Source organism: Salvelinus namaycush, unplaced genomic scaffold, assembly GCF_016432855.1.
Source record: "Salvelinus namaycush isolate Seneca unplaced genomic scaffold, SaNama_1.0 Scaffold851, whole genome shotgun sequence".
Taxonomy (NCBI): Eukaryota; Metazoa; Chordata; class Actinopteri; order Salmoniformes; family Salmonidae; genus Salvelinus; species Salvelinus namaycush.
In genome coordinates, this window is record NW_024061588.1 from 33,383 (window position 1) to 50,787 (window position 17,405).

Here is a 17,405-nt window from a genome sequence, read left to right on the forward strand (position 1 = left end):
TTTGTGGATCTGTGTTATCTGAGGGAAATATGTGTCTCTAATATGGTCATACATTGGGCAGGAGGTTAGGAAGTGCAGCTCAGTTTCTACCTCATTTTGTGGGCAGTGTGCACATAGCCTGTCTTCTCTTAAGAGCCAGGTCTGCCTACGGCGGCCTTTCGCAATAGCAAGCCTATGCTCACTGAGTCTGTACATAGTCAAAGTGTCACGTGTGTGCCCTCTCCGGCCTCTAGGTCACCAGGCTGCTCATTATGGGTCACACCCGTCACCATCGTTGCGCGCACCTGTGCGTCATCAGACTTACCTGGACTCCATCATTTCCCTGATTACCTTCCCTATATCTGTCACTCCCTTTGGTTCCTTCCCCAGGTGTCATCATTTCGGTGCGTTTCTTGTTTGGTATTTAGTTGTTTATTTATTAAAACACTCACTCCCTGATCTTGCTTCCCGACTCTCAGCGCACTCGTTACACAAGGCTTTCCTTAAGTTTGGGGCAGTCACAGTTGTCAGGTATTCTGCCACTGTGTACTCTCTGTTTAGGGCCAAATAGTATCTCTCTCATCCAACTCCACACCGACGTTTGGCCATAGGGCTGTGATGTTATGGCCAGAGAAAACCAGCCCAGGATGAAAGACAGAAATGGCAAAAGCGAGGGAAGGAGAGAAGAGTACGGGAAAGACATGAGGGGAGTTGGCGAGAGGGTGAGATTTCTTCAGAGATCAGATGGATGGGCCTTTGTCATCCATCAAAACGAATGTCACAGTGAAAGTTTTATACTCCAGCTGTGAATTGTGTCAAAAGTAACAACTTTGAAAGTGTGACCATCAATGTTTTACCTTTGGCTATAAAATGTGAGAATTGAAAGCACTCAAGTCAGATTTATTATCACTTTTTTAATTACATTAAAGTTTTCACATTTTAAACAAATGCTGTTATTTACATATTTTATGTACAAACATTTACAAAAACAAGTTACAATACAGTGTCTGTATGTAGGGATTTCCTTTGCATTACACCTGTAAACCACAGGATGCTGCTGAGGGGACGACGGCTCATAATAATGTCCGGAACGGAGCGAATGGAATGGCATCAAACACCTGGAAACCATGTGTTTATGTATGAGATACCATTCCAGTCATTACCACGAGCCAGTTCTCCCCAATCAGGGTGCCACCAACCTACAGTGCTGTACACACACCAAAATATCCAGTGTACCGGTTATGTTGTTTACAGTATATCAGTAAAGAAAGCACAGCTCCCAGCCTCCCTGCAATCACAACACCCTCTCAGAATCCTGTCATTACCGCTTTGCTCTCCTCCTTCCCTCAACTCCCATTCCCTCCATCTCGTTCCTATACACTCATCTGTTCAACACTAAACCATAAAGACATACAAAAGCAAACCGGCAATGACTAAAACGATCCCAATGTGTTCACTAGAAGCTGTTGTACCATCTCAATGACAGAGGATCTGGTTATGTAGATATGTGTTTTGTTCTAGTGTGTGCTAATCTGTGCTTTAGAGTATGCATCTGTCACATTGGGTTTTGTACAGTGAATTATAATTGTTGAGGAAGAGCTTGCAAGTAAGCATTTTACTGTACTGTTCACACCTGCTGTATCCTGTGGATGTGACAAATACACTTTAGTTTGATTTTAGTGACATGTCAAGAAGAAACGTCCCCATTGACCTGAGTATCTACTACACTAAACAAGACATAAACCGTGCTTAGAGGAAGGTCAGTTAATACACATACATATACATCAATAGTTTCTACATGTAGAGGAAACATGAGGCCGTTTCAGAGGACTACTGTAGGCTTTGGCTCAAACTATTTCAGATTGAACAAAGAATATGTACCCGCATTATACACTGAGTGTACAAAACATTAGGAGCACCTGCTCTTTCCATGTCAGACTGACCAGGTGAAAGCTATGATGTCACTTGCTAAATCCACTTCAATCAGTGTAGATGAAGGGGAGGAGACAGGTTAACGAAGGATTTTTAAGCCTTGAGACAAGGCTTGTTTATATGTGCCATTCAGAAGGTGAATGGGCAAGACAAAAGATTGAAGTGCCTTTGAACGGGGTATGGTAGTAGGTACAAGGCACACCGGTTTGAGTGTGTCAAGAACTGTAACACTGCTGGGTTTTTCACGCTCAACAGTTTCCTGTGTGTATCAAGAATCACAAGAAAGGACATCCAGCCAACTTGACACAACTGTGGGAAGCATTGGAGTCAACATGGACCAGCATCCCTGTGGAACGCTTTCGACACCTTGTAGAGTCCATGCCCTGACGAATTGAGGCTGTTCTGAGGGCAAAAGGGGGTGCAGCTCAATATTAGGATGGTATTGATCATGTTTTTTACACTCCGTGTATAATCACTGTTACAAATCAATTCAGGGTAATCATGAAAACAGTTATCCCTTTGTCAGTTTTCTAATAATGATTAGTACATCACGTTTCCAGTTAGATCTGTTCCAGAGTCAGTGGGGTTTCCAAGTCTCCATACAGATCAAATGGAGAAAAAAGGGAAATAGCATCCATCCTCTTTCATTTACAAAAACATGTAGAAAAATATCCTTCAGAAAATACTCTTGAAGATCATCGTCTGGAACGATCCACGTTCCAATCACACACACACACACACACACAGCAGCTCAGTCCAGTTGCAAATATAAAAATATCTATAAAAATCTTCTCTGTGCCAATGTCCAGCATTGGGTTGACAGTGTCTCTGTTGTAGCTAGGTCTGTAACTCAGTCTCAATATAGTAACAGGGATAGTAGGACGGGGAACAGGGTGAAGAAGACCGACAGGGAGACCAGCTGAACACCTGAACTACCCACACTCTTCTGGACCTTAGGCTCCAACACAGTAGGGTCATCTGGAGAGAGAGAGAACACGTTATTATCAGAAACAAGTGGAACAATTCTACTGTACTTCCAGTATCCAGAGTCAATGCTGTACATCTGACTGTCTCTCTGGATGGACAGATGGGAGACGTACCGGCTGGAAGCCTGTTGGAGGGGTTGTGCACTCCTCCTGCTCCTATCTTTCCCTTTCCTCCATCCATCGCTTTCTCCATCACTCCATCCTTGACTTTGTCAGCCTTGGCCTTCCCAGAACCTGTAGAAGACAAGAAGTCATTGGTAAGAACTTGATTGTATGAACACCCAACGGGAACACCACTGAATATGGGGAACACTAAGCCTAGCTATTGATGCTAACGGAAGCTAATGCTACCATAGGAAAACCCTCTAAAGGCTAAAGCTAACAGAGGCTAATGCTAGCATGTTGATGGAGACAGGGGAATGGAGCTCACCATGAGGTCCAACCACATCCACCTTCAGCCTCAGACACTCCTGGCCGTGGTGATGCAGCGGCTTGGCTGAAGAGGGAGAAGAGAGGGAGATTTAGTACAAATACCCAAGCATTGTGTTAGAGTAGTCTATTGTACAGTTAAGTGGTAGTATTCACATAGATTGTAGTACTGCACATAGATAGTAGTGGTATTAGTAAATGTGTAGTAGTACTACTATAGTATTGATATACTTACAGATATAGTAGTAGCTCTCTCCATGTCTGAACTCCTTGCCCAGGGTGAAGGGGGTGAAGCGCTGGAACTTCTCGGAGAACCTCTCGGGGGCGTGGGCAGCGAAGGGTCGGGAACATTCCCAACGCAGCTGGTCGAAGGAGTGGGGCTTACACACATCATAGTCCTCCTTCTCCACCATGTACAGCACGTACCGCTCGGCCTCCTGGGACGGCAGCTCCCCGCGCGTGTAGTGAGGACAGATGATGTCCAGGTAGTCGTTGATTTTCACCTCCACTGTGTACTCATCCCATAGGAAACTAGAGAGAAGAGAAGGAGAGTGGTTAGTGACATGTCTGGCTATTATCTTTAGATGACCTTACATCTAATAGTCATCTCTGACTGACCGAAGGAACAAACGTAACATTATGAAATATCATCACGGCCCATTCCCAGACGGATGACAGAGTTTGTGTGGGCTGTTCCACTCACATGAACAAACACGCATGGAAGAACCGACTTACTCAAACACACACTCATAATAAACACACTCACGGACAATCATAAACACAAAAAGCTGTTAAGACTCAGCCCAAACAGACAGTGTGTGTGTGTATTTGCACCTGCGGCACGTGTGTGATTGCGTGAGTCCTGGTGTAGACCTGTCACCCAGACAATGAGAATTAGTGAGTAGCCAATCAGGAGTCACTAGCTGAACTTGTTTGATGTATTTATTTAGACAAGAACACACCACTACACGCCTACACTCTTTCTGCCTATCCCTCTAACTCTCTCCCTCATCTGTTTTCTGGAGCGGCGTTCTACTCAGTTTTAAGAGTAGAGTTTCACTGTGTCCATGGAGACAAGATTTTGAGTGACAGTTTCTCCGTCCGTCCGTCCGTCCGATACATGCTCTGTCTGCACAAGTCATTTAATCTCTTTCTCTCCCTCCCTACACATAATTTAATCTCTTTCTCTCCCTCCCTACACATAATTTAATCTCTTTCTCTCTCTCCCTCCCTACACAAGTCATTTAATCTCTTTCTCTCTCTCCCTCCCTACACAAGTCATTTAATCTCTTTCTCTCCCTCCCTACACAAGTCATTTAATCTCTTTCTCTCCCTCCCTACAGAAGTCATTTAATCTCTTTCTCTCCCTCCCTACACAAGTCATTTGAATGAGTTAGTTATCATCTCTCTGTGTCCCTCTCCCTCCCTTTCTTTCCCTCTGCACCTGTTGGAGTGTCAGTGGGTGTGACTGTTTTTACTCCTCTAGTGACTCTTCACCCCTGATTCTGTCTCTTCCTACTTCTTCCTCCATGAAAAATAAATATTGAGGGAGGTGGAGACAGTCTCCCTTTGTGTTCCTTTTCATCTTCACCCTCCATTGACTTTATGACTCTAAGCTCCCCCCCCCCCCATCTCGGTTCTAGATTTTAACTGTTGTTGTGGTTGTTGTTCCGCCCTCCCTCCCTCCCTCCCGCCCGCCCGCCCTCCCTCCCTCCAGCCAACCCCTCCAATCTACTGAGGTATACACGTGAACGGACACAAATGTCTAACACACACAACTCATGAAATAAACCCTAGATCAGTGGGTAGAGCAGTGGAACTTATATTTCTGGTAGGAAGGAAGGTTAGAGAGATGAAAGAAACAAAGTGCTGTATCTGGGTATCAAATTAAAACAGTGCTTTCCAGCTGTCCTCTAGGCCTATAAGGATTCAGCTCACACAGTTGAGTTGTGTTGGCGAGTGGAGTCAGTGGTGCTGGCAGAGTACACACACACACTTTTCTGGAAGAGAGGTTGAGTTTGTGGGTAAGAGCTTGTTATCCCTGAGGATGTAATCAGTATAATATGCACGTCAGAGTCTCATTGGTTCCCAGCCCTGGGCTGAACAGACATCCACACAGGCCGCAGCACAAACACCCTGCCACATACTCCGGGTGTGTGGCTCTGTTCTGTGCCACGAGAGAGAGAGCGTCTGTATCACAGGCAGCTGGTGGCACTTTAATTAGGGAGGAAAGGCTCATAGTAATGTATACACTAGCTTTATGTGAGAGAGACAGTGTGAAGAACCCAGTTCTTACATGTTTATGTTGTGTTTCTGTGTGCCCAAGCATCAAAGCCTAGAACAGGAGCTTTCTGGTATCCTGCCTCCCTCCTTTCATCCCTCCTTTCTCTCCTGTTGTTGTTGTCCTTCTTAAGTGACAGACACACTGGCTCCATGTCGGTCTCTAACACCCTTTAATCCCCCTGCGTGTGTGTGTGTGTGAGAGAGAGAGAGAGACCTAGAGAGAGTACCCTGCCTGTCACAACATGTATTGTTAGCAGAGCCCGTACCTAGGCTCATTAGCCGGGGCTAATAGCTAGATTAGCCTCTTTCTAACACCACTTCAAAACAGGATGATATCTTTGGCTTAGCCTTCACATGCACACACGCCGGTCTGCGGTTCAAGCGCTTAATTGACAAACAATTCTGTTCCTTTCTTATTGATTTTCTTTGACTCCGACTGGTAAATGACAGGGTTGAGACGAACGGCACGAGAGAACTGCACTGCTACAGTAGAGTGAAGAGACTTTCCTAACTGAATGGAATCCACCTGATTTCCACACCAACCACAGCTTCTCCTTAAAAACATGTTCCTGTCTAAAGCTGTCAAAACACATATTCTGTTGCTAATCTCAGTCACTCAGTCACAATCACACTTTCAGATCTCCCTTTGTCGCTCTTCTGGAGCCTACTTAATTAAAAGCTCTTCTGGAGCCTACTTAATTAAAAGCTAGCTGTTGCCCACAAAGGGAGGAGGGGTTCTGAATAGGGTGTAATTACCCCTCCCCCAAAGACATAAACCCTGGAGCTGACTAGACTCCAGTCTGCCCCCCATCCTTCACCCCCTCTAGCCCAAAGGCTGTGCTCAGTGTCCTCTGCTCACTAGTAGAGGCTGATGTAGACATGATAAGGTGAGGTATGTTGTAGCTACTATGGCTCTCAGCATTTTGCACGTGGTCCATGTTGCCCATAATTTACTCTGTACAATAATCATGATGAAGCTAGATTTACAGTAACGTTGATGGCCGTACTTATCAATGGGAGGGGTTGTGTGAGTGTGTGCATGTGTGCAATCTCAGCCTAGGGATCTGGGAGAAGTCCAGCTGATTGAAGCCAGTTGACACAGGGCCAGACTCACAACTGGAACACAAGCACCCTTTCCTCCCTCCCTCCGAACAGTATCGCCTTTCTCTCGTCTTTCCCTCTCCTTCGTCCTTCTCTTCACAGGAGAGTGAGAGTTGCGTTAATGTGATAGCTACGCGTGTGTGAGAGGCAGGGGGGTGAGGGTGCTGTTCTCTGAATACCATAATTCAGGCCGCCTCACACCCCAGGCACTTGAGCACATCTGTTTATCAGGGCAGACCAGAGCCTGTGTGTCTGTCTGTCTGTCCATGTCTCACTGAGGTGTGTGTAAACAGCCAGGGTGGAAGGTAGTCTCCCTTCACCTCTCCTCTGAACTGAACAGTTCTCAGAGCTGCTACTGTAGCTACTGCGTCACAGATGTGTGTTTGCTTTGAGTGTGTGTGTAGTAGGTGGTTATGACAGTAGGGTGATTGGGTGAGTTGTTTAACACCTCATTAAGTTCTCAACAGCTTTGAAGTCCTCTCCTCATCTCATGCTGTTATCACATCCCACCCCTCTCTTCTCTTCCATTCTTATAGGCCCATCTCTCTTCTCTCCCTACCATCCCTCCTGTGTTTTCCATATAAAAACCCACAACAAAAATGCTCTCCTTTCTCCTCCTCCTCTCATTCTTTGGGGAATGTTACAAACTGTCAGGCAGGTCACAGGGGTTAGAGTTCAGAGTCAGAATCCTCATACACACTCCCACTGACTCAAGGGAGAGTCTAGTTACACACAGCAGGTCTGAAGGAGAGTCAGCACTGTTAACAAAACCCACCATATACTCCACAGGTAGTCAGCAACACACACACGAGGAATGTCATGACAGGGCTTCTGGGGTGTGAGAGAGTCTGTGGAATAGAATGCTCTCACACCATACAACTATAACATCTGCACACACAGGCGTATAAATGACCCTATTAATTCACTGTGGTATCCCACATTCACACCTGAACTCAAGAGGATATAGGCCTGTCAGTTGTAATCTGGGTTTTAGTTGTTGTATCTACTAATACAGTATTGTACACTAACTACTCTAGTAGAACCTCTCTAGAACACTCTCCAATCTCCCACATTCACACCTGAACTCAGGAGGATATAGGCCTGTCAGTTGTAATCTGGGTTTTAGTTGTTGTATCTACTAATACAGTATTGTACACTAACTACTCTAGTCGAACCTCTCTAATCTCCCACATTCTCTCCTGAGAGGAGAGTTCCAAAGAGGTCATTCTTCTGTCTGTCACGCTCCAACAGATCAGAATAACAGGAGTCTAATCATTCTGTCCCAACCCCCATTATCACATCCAGACTCCACTTATTACCACCACCACCACCACCTATTCATGGTATGTGTGATTCTTTATAAGGAAATGCAGGGTTTGAGAGCCTTTAAAAATGTCAACACAACCTTTTCTCCCCTCCCTCCCTCCAGCCAGCCAGCCATCCATTCATCCATGTCCCATCTCTCCGTCTGTCTCCCCTTTATGCGCTCTAAATTAACCCACCCCCCTCTCCCTCTGTTCATCACACCTCTATTCTTCCCTTGCTCTTAAGGTAACATACTATCAGAGCTCTTCATGACAGCCTAATTTCTCAACACAAATCCCTTCCTCTCTTTTACCCATCCCCCACTTTGTTCCCAACTCTCTCTTCCAGATGAATAGAACAAGGCTACGTGTTGGCAGGTTGCTAGATATGCAGCTTGGTTTGGGTCAATGAGGAGAACTAGACTCACAGGTCTCTCAACCAGGGCGATTATATTCCAAATAACCAGGGTTCAATCTGGATTATACAGAATAACACAGTTGGGGTCAAAACTATTTTCATTCAAAGTGAATGTCATGAATTGCAAAAATTCTTGTTGGAAATATCCCGGCTGCTTCGAACAGAGAAGTCAGTCAGGCCTGAGCTGAGCTGACTGGACGTGGCCCTTAGGGGGCAACAGAGAGCCGTCTCTGAAACGCTGCACGAGATGATACTGGACACACAAACATGACCCTACACACACAATGTGATAACGTGAGGATAAAGCAGTCCTCAGTATTGCAGAATTGAGTCAAACAGTAACAGTGGGGAGACTAAGCAAGCTGCTGTGATCTGTGTGGAAAACTACTCAGGAAAACAGAGCAGGGTCTGTGAGAAAGAGAGGGACTGACAGAGAGAGAGAGGAAGTCTGGACCATAGATAAGGAGGCGAGAGGAAGAGCTGAGATGGAAGGGGGCCCGGGTGGTGCTAATTAAGTATTTAAAAAAATATATAATTTAAACACGTTGTTTTATATTACATCCATGATAATGTGTGTGTGAGAGTGTTCGGTAAGACAGCTGTTATGTCAGCAGGAAACAAGCTATATGCCTAGATGTGATTGAATGGACAGAACTATACGCTGTGTAGCTGACTTACTGGAGCTATCCTATTGGCTCCTTTAACTGATTGTTCTATGTAGGATATGTTCCTCTACATATTTAAGGAGCTTCAGATTTACTAACACACACACACGTCTGTTACGCCAGAGAGATAGCAGGGATATAATCTATTCTAAATATAAAAAGCAGCAGAATGACGATGACGATTTTAGTGTCTATAGGTCAGCTAGTCAGATTACAGCTCAGATCATCTGTAATCTGTGTGTGCGCGCGTGTATTTCCCCCTCATTCTGCTGTAGGATTAGAGACCCAGAGTGACAGATGAGGTGGGAGGGAGAGAGAGAGACTTGCTTTGGCAATGTTAACATATGTTTCCCATGCCAATAAAGCCTCTTGAATTGAATTGAGAGGTGGGATCCAGAATAGAGAGAGGGGAAGGGGAGGGGGGAAGGAGAGAGAGAGAGAGAGAGAGAGGGGAGGGTTTCAGAATAGAGAGAGGGGAGGGTTTCAGAATAGAGAGAGGGGAGGGTTTCAGAATAGAGAGAGGGGAGGGTTTCAGAATAGAGAGAGGGGAGGGTTTCAGAATAGAGAGAGGGGAGGGTTTCAGAATAGAGAGAGGGGAGGGTTTCAGAATAGAGAGAGGGGAGGGTTTCAGAATAGAGAGAGGGGAGGGTTTCAGAATAGAGAGAGGGGAGGGTTTCAGAATAGAGAGAGGGGAATATAGCCAGAGGAAAGAAGTGCTTTACAACAGAGAAGAAAATCACACATTTAACTTTAAAACCAAACCACCCTCTTCCCCCACCAGCCACCACAACCCTAAACCTCTTCCTCTAGGACATATCTGTTCAGACAAGCCCAACACCTCAACAACACGAGAGAGAAAGACAAAAGAAGACAGAGAATTGGAAATATATAGCTATATGGGAGAGGAGAACATGAATACTTGAATATGTGATAGATGAACTCATGGAAACAGAGAAAGTGAGAAAGAGAGAGAGGTAGTCAGGCAATAACAAGCTGGAGAAGACGCAGCTGGTGTGGAGAAGAGGGAGTGGCGATGGAGAGAGGAACGGACAGGTACAGAAGGGAGGGAGAGAAGGAAGGAAGGGGGGGGGGGGGTGGTCGAACACAGCTGACAGAGTTGAGTATAGTAACAGGGGAAGTGTGGAATGCTGGCTGCTACTAATATTAACACCCAACTCCTCCCTCCTGCCCCGAGAGAGAGAGAGAGAGTGTGTGTGTGCGCATGTATGCGTGTGAGTCACTGATTTATCAGTGCTCCGTAATATCGCCTACGTATAGTGCCCCTCCCTTTCTCTGACATTGGAGTTCAGGCAACACTACATACTCACGCTCAGTCAAAAACAAAAAAACACTTCCAGTAACAAGGCATTGCGCCAGAACTAATGATTAAGCTGTTGGATCAGGTCGAAACAAGCCCAGTCTCTCACACACACACACACACACACCAGGCTATAACACAAGGTTGGAACAGACTGCGAAAAACCAGTTTCTACACCAGTCAGGTCAGAGACTGACAACTGTACACACACACTGAGCGATCTGTGTGTTACCATCCGAAGTCAGTCAGTAAACATCAGTTTACACCTGATCGCCTTAGATCAATCAGCCAGGAATCAATTAGACTCAGTGATTCATTGGCTTTCAGTCTGACTGACAGATTGATCCCATGGGAGTGAATCAGGTGGTTGAGACACAGTGTAAAGTGGGACGACAGTTGAGGGACCAGATTGGGCTCTCAGGCTGAAAGACTGAAAACTGCCCAGAGAGAAAGAGAAAGTTGAAAAAGAAAGATGGAAACTCTGAGAACGAGGGATTAAAGAGAAGGACGAGCAATTATACAGTAAAAATGTGGTAACAAGGGCAGGTGTGTATGGGTCAGACTAGAATTAAGTCTTCATTTTTAACAGTGATTATTCTCCTTCTGAGAGACTTTAGATAAAGACTTCTGCAGAAAAAAGTGTGTGTGTGAGACATATGCAGTACAGAACGTGTGAGTAGAGCTTGTATCATGAGTAATAGTTACCAGTGTGAGTCTATCGGTCTTTAGTGGACACTGAGCGCATCACAGCTTCCACATCAAACTGGCGCGGCGAGTTACCATGTTGTTTGTTTTTGTTAATGTGTGACTGTGTCAATGTATGTGAGAGTGTGTGTCTGAACATGCTTGTTTGTGTCTAGAGTACATGTGTGACGTGTGAACATATTGTCTGGTTATGTGTTAGTCTATCTTTAGTCTGCTACGAAAAGGATTAGTGTACATTATGATTGGTGTTGTTGATGTTGTTATGCAAGTTAGTGGGAATGTAGTCCAGATCCAGATTAAAGAACACAGTCTTGCGCAGCTAAACTTGTGGGGACAAGGTTAACCCCCAACCCTAACCCATACCCTTATCCTAACCTTAACCTTAACCTAAACCTAGCTCCTAACCCTAAAACTAACCCTAGATCCTAACCCTAGAAATAACATTTGATCTTGTGGGGATCAACAAAATGTCCCCAGTTGGTCAAATGTTTGTTTGTTTACTATTCTGGTGGGGACTTCCGGGCCGCACAAGTATAGTTAAACACACACTGACTCAGACCACTGCCCCTCAAATGTTCTTTCTGTATTTCTCTGCATTTATAGCAATTCTCACTTGCCCCACAACTCTGATGCTCTGATTTCTCCTCTATAACCTCTTTCTTTTCTCATTATGGACTAAGAGTCTGGTTCAGATGTCCTTCTCTTCCTCCTCATGTCACCTGATCAACAGAAGTCGTGTTCCTTGTGCTCGAGGCACCGTCTCAGTGATGTCATACCGACAAACCCAGGTAAAGTCAGACCTGCGTACGGAACAGGTAAAGTACACGGCTGACTCACACCGACAAAACCCATTACGTCACGACGCATGACATGGTATGACTAGTCAACAAAATTTTCCTGTACTCACATCATTAAATCAATTACAAAACCAATGTCTTTCCCATTTCATAGGAAATCTAATTTAGTGCTCTGTCATCATCATTGGCCTAAGGAGAATTAGGCTACAGAGATAAAGTGCAAATCGAATTAAGGCAACACAAAAAGGCTGTAATGGCATCTGACCTTGCGATAAGAAGGTACAATAACATCGACCCAGAGTCGGCTGAAACCGTGACCCCTCAGTCTTTGTCCATTTCCTCTATAAAATAATCCATCCTTCTTCCTCACCATCTTCAGCTCTGTGCTAAAAGCTCAATAAATCACATGGCCTCGCATACACCTGTCAAGCTCCATTGATCCCACTGAGTGGCAGGGTAGCGTTACAATTTCTGACCCCAAAACAATCAGCATTGGACATGTCTCTCACCCCCCCCCCTCCCCCTTTTGGAGAGCTGAAGTGTCAGACTGTCAACAGCACCAATAGAGTGAAACACAGACATACAGTCTGGATTCAGACACTCAGGTCGAGTTGGTTCATTTCAGGATTTATTTTTATGCTATGCTGTGTGAGGGAGTCTATCTTTGTATCGAGATCATATATATGGTTGATTCTGTCTGTCCATCTGTCTCAGAATTCGTTCCCATTCTTCCCCTTGTTCTCTGTTTATGCCCTGCTGCGCGATTGGCCTACCATAGCCTCAATATAATTATTTTACCTGGTTAAAGGGGCAAGCAGACAGCTAATACAACAAGGCACACAGCCTACACCTAATATCCTACAAGTGGAAGAAATAAAATAAATACCAAAATCCAGATGTCAAATTCTATTCCACATTGGTTCAACATTTCATTGAAATGACGTGCAATCGACGTTGATTCAACCAGGCCGTGTGTGTCCAGTGGGGTGGGATGTCTGGTAAAGAACCGAGGAAATTCAGCGCGTAGGCTATCCATTGAGTGGATGAGACACAAACAGTATTTATCCCATGACAGAAAGTGTACTTGAGTAGGCCTAGTAGTGTCAGATACGCATTCTCAAAGTGAGTTGAGCACTAGGTGCGCGTAAACAGAAATCACACACACTTTTAATGTGTGCTACACCAAAATACGCACAAACACACAGAGAAAGAGATTAAGAACACCTACTTTGGGTTTGTGCTGTTCCAGAAGACGCTGTGTCTCTCTGCAGAAGCGAACCCGGTTCCGAAGCTCACAGCCAAACACACCAGCCACACCAAATCCATAGCTGCTGATTTAGGACCAGAACAAAACCAAACACCAACAGATACTGTCAGTTATTGCAGAATAAGTCTGTGCAGGATGTGCACACTGTCAAAATAAATGTATGATAGGGGTGCTGGTCTATAGCTGTTGCTTTTCTGTATGGTTGAGACCTCCTTCTATGGAGTTTAACGGCGGTTTGTATGGTTAAGACCGAGGCGCGTTGACTGTTTTGTCTAACGGAGCCACGCCTCTCCCGGTTGTATAGCCAATAACAGCGGGAAAAACGCCCCGCTGCTCTGACTATTCAACTAGAGACGCCATGAACACTTTATCCAATCTATATGATATAATCAAAGCTATGGACAGAAATATATGGGCCTATAGCTATTTTGTGACATTGAAATGAATTCATGACGCACTCAAAATAGTTGCTGTGTTTCTTTTGTTGTGACCAAAAGTGTTTTCTTAGAATTTTAGTCATTAATGCAAAACTTGCTGATCCCCCCCGATTAATTATAGGCTCACATATTCAACAACATGAAAATGTGAAATAACAATACTATGGTATACTTTAGAAAATAAGTGAATCTAATGTAATGCAAGGTATACATGTCCCTAAATGTTCTAGGAGAGCTCGTCTGTGACTGTGTGGGTCAGTCAGATGTTATCCTACTGAATCATTCAGATGTTATCTGTGTAGCTAATCTTCTGGGTCCCCTGTAGCCATATAGTCTGCAGGCACACAGTGACTGTACATTAGCAACACAAAGCTGCTCAAAATAATGCATTATAATACAGTATAGCCAACCCTTTTTTATCCCACATTTAGTATTCACTTCTTTTGTGCCACTAAAAAACAAGACTGACAAAAACAAAAATTACCACATTGCAGAAATCAAGCAAGAATATCAGTAAATGTGCCAAACACACTGTGTTCCCTGCTAGTCCAGGACTCCATGGGTTCAGGGGCTGACCAACAGGGGGCAGGGACTAGACAAGGCCCGGTCAGCAGGCTCAGAACTTCATTGTGTGTGTGTGTGTGTGTGTGTGTGTGTGTGTGTGTGTGTGTGTGTGTGTGTGTGTGTGCGAAGATTAATGAAGATGGCTCTGCAGTGGATGGTTATTTGTGTTTTTTTTATGCTGATCTGAATTTTTATGTCTGACATAGTTTCCTATGATCGAAAAGAGCTTCTGGACATCAGAACAGTGATCCCTAACTTCCATTTGGATGAAGATTTCTACTTCAACAAGTTGGCAGCTGTTGACATACTGCTCAGACCAGGCCCTAATCCCGGGACTCGAAAGAGGAAGAGACGCTGCAAAAGAGGCAGACAAGTGGGCACCCTGAGGAGATCAACACCTGTACCCTCCGTTCTATTGGTGAATGACCAATCACCAGAGAACAAACTAGACAAGCTCCGTTCTATTGGTAAATGACCAATCACTAGAGAACAAACTAGACAAGCTCTGTTCTATTGGTGAATGACCAATCACCAGAGAACAAACTAGACAAGCTCTGTTCTATTGGTAAATGACCAATCACCAGAGAACAAACTAGACAAGCTCTGTTCTATTGGTAAATGACCAATCACCAGAGAACAAACTAGACAAGCTCCGTTCTATTGGTAAATGACCAATCACCAGAGAGCAAACTAGACAAGCTCCGTTCTATTGGTAAATGACCAATCACCAGAGAACAAACTAGACAAGCTCTGTTCTATTGGTGAATGACCAATCACCAGAGAACAAACTAGACAAGCTCTGTTCTATTGGTAAATGACCAATCACCAGAGAACAAACTAGACAAGCTCCGTTCTATTGGTAAATGACCAATCACCAGAGAACAAACTAGACAAGCTCCGTTCTATTGGTAAATGACCAATCACCAGAGAACAAACTAGACAAGCTCCGTTCTATTGGTAAATGACCAATCACCAGAGAACAAACTAGACAAGCTCCGTTCTATTGGTAAATGACCAATCACCAGAGAACAAACTAGACAAGCTCTGTTCTATTGGTAAATGACCAATCACCAGAGAACAAACTAGACAAGCTCTGTTCTATTGGTAAATGACCAATCACCAGAGAACAAACTAGACAAGCTCCGTTCTATTGGTAAATGACCAATCACCAGAGAACAAACTAGACAAGCTCCGTTCTATTGGTAAATGACCAATCACCAGAGAACAAACTAGACAAGCTCCGTTCTATTGGTAAATGACCAATCACCAGAGAACAAACTAGACAAGCTCCGTTCTATTGGTAAATGACCAATCACCAGAGAACAAACTAGACAAGCTCCGTTCTATTGGTAAATGACCAATCACCAGAGAACAAACTAGACAAGCTCCGTTCTATTGGTAAATGACCAATCACCAGAGAACAAACTAGACAAGCTCCGTTCTATTGGTAAATGACCAATCACCAGAGAACAAACTAGACAAGCTCCGTTCTATTGGTAAATGACCAATCACCAGAGAACAAACTAGACAAGCTCCGTTCTATTGGTAAATGACCAATCACCAGAGAACAAACTAGACAAGCTCCGTTCTATTGGTAAATGACCAATCACCAGAGAACAAACTAGACAAGCTCCGTTCTATTGGTAAATGACCAATCACCAGAGAACAAACTAGACAAGCTCCGTTCTATTGGTAAATGACCAATCACCAGAGAACAAACTAGACAAGCTCCGTTCTATTGGTAAATGACCAATCACCAGAGAACAAACTAGACAAGCTCTGTTCTATTGGTAAATTACCAATCACCAGAGAACAAACTAGACAAGCTCAGTTCTATTGGTAAATGACCAATCACCAGAGAACAAACTAGACAAGCTCTGTTCTATTGGTAAATGACCAATCACCAGAGAACAAACTAGACAAGCTCCGTTCCAGACCATCCTATCAACAGGACCTTAAGAATTGTAATATTTTAATGCAGGGAAACTGAAATCCGTCTTACTTCATTTTTGCCAGCATGTCACCTGTGTAACGAGAGGAGGCAAAACTCTAGATCACCTCTACTCCACACACAGAAACTCTAGATCACCTCTACTCCACACACAGAAACACAGAAACTCTAGATCACCTCTACTCCACACACAGAAACACAGAAACTCTAGATCACCTCTACTCCACACACAGAAACACAGAAACTCTAGATCACCTCTACTCCACACACAGAAACACAGAAACTCTAGATCACCTCTACTCCACACACAGAAACACAGAAACTCTAGATCACCTCTACTCCACACACAGAAACACAGAAACTCTAGATCACCTCTACTCCACACACAGAAACACATATAAAACTCTAGATCACATTTACTCCACACAGAAACACATATAAAACTCTAGATCTCCACACACAGAGACACATACAAAACTCTAGATCACCTCTACTCCACACACAGAGACACATACAAAACTCTAGATCACCTCTACTCCACACACAGAGACACATACAAAACTCTAGATCACCACTACTCCACACACAGAAACACATACAAAACTCTAGATCACCTCTACTCCACACACAGAGACACATACAAAACTCTAGATCACCTCTACTCCACACACAGAGTCACATACAAAACTCTAGATCACCTCTACTCCACACACAGAGACACATACAAAACTCTAGATCACCTCTACTCCACACACAGAGACACATACAAAACTCTAGATCACCTCTACTCCACACACAGAAACACATACAAAACTCTAGATCACCTCTACTCCACACACAGAAACACATACAAAACTCTAGATCACCTCTACTCCACACACAGAGACACATACAAAACTCTAGATCACCTCTACACCACACACAGAAACACATACAAAACTCTAGATCACCTCTACTCCACACACAGAGACACATACAAAACTCTAGATCACCTCTACTCCACACACAGAGACACATACAAAACTCTAGATCACCTTTACTCCACACACAGAGACACATACAAAACTCTAGATCACCTCTACTCCACACACAGAAACACATACAAAACTCTAGATCACCTCTACTCCACACACAGAAACACTTACAAAACTCTATCTCGGACCAGAACGGACCAGAACTCTATCCTCCTGATTCCTGCTTACAAGCAGAAACTCAAATAGGAAATACCAGCTCAATACGTAAGTGGTCTGATGAAGGGAACACTAAGTT

At 44.2% G+C, this 17,405-nt stretch overlaps 1 protein-coding gene across 1 annotated transcript; it reads right to left on the reverse strand.

The window, feature by feature from the left end:
• Positions 1-2,262: 2,262 nt before the first annotated feature.
• On the reverse strand, positions 2,263-13,405 carry LOC120043065 (ephrin-A1-like). The gene is made up of 5 exons (XM_038987788.1): positions 13,146-13,405; positions 3,562-3,857; positions 3,328-3,393; positions 3,012-3,131; positions 2,263-2,889 (listed from the first exon to the last, which is right to left on the reverse strand). Exons 1-5 carry the CDS (start codon positions 13,241-13,243, stop codon positions 2,768-2,770), a joined length of 702 nt encoding a protein of 233 aa, XP_038843716.1. The 5' UTR covers positions 13,244-13,405; the 3' UTR covers positions 2,263-2,767.
• Positions 13,406-17,405: the final 4,000 nt, after the last annotated feature.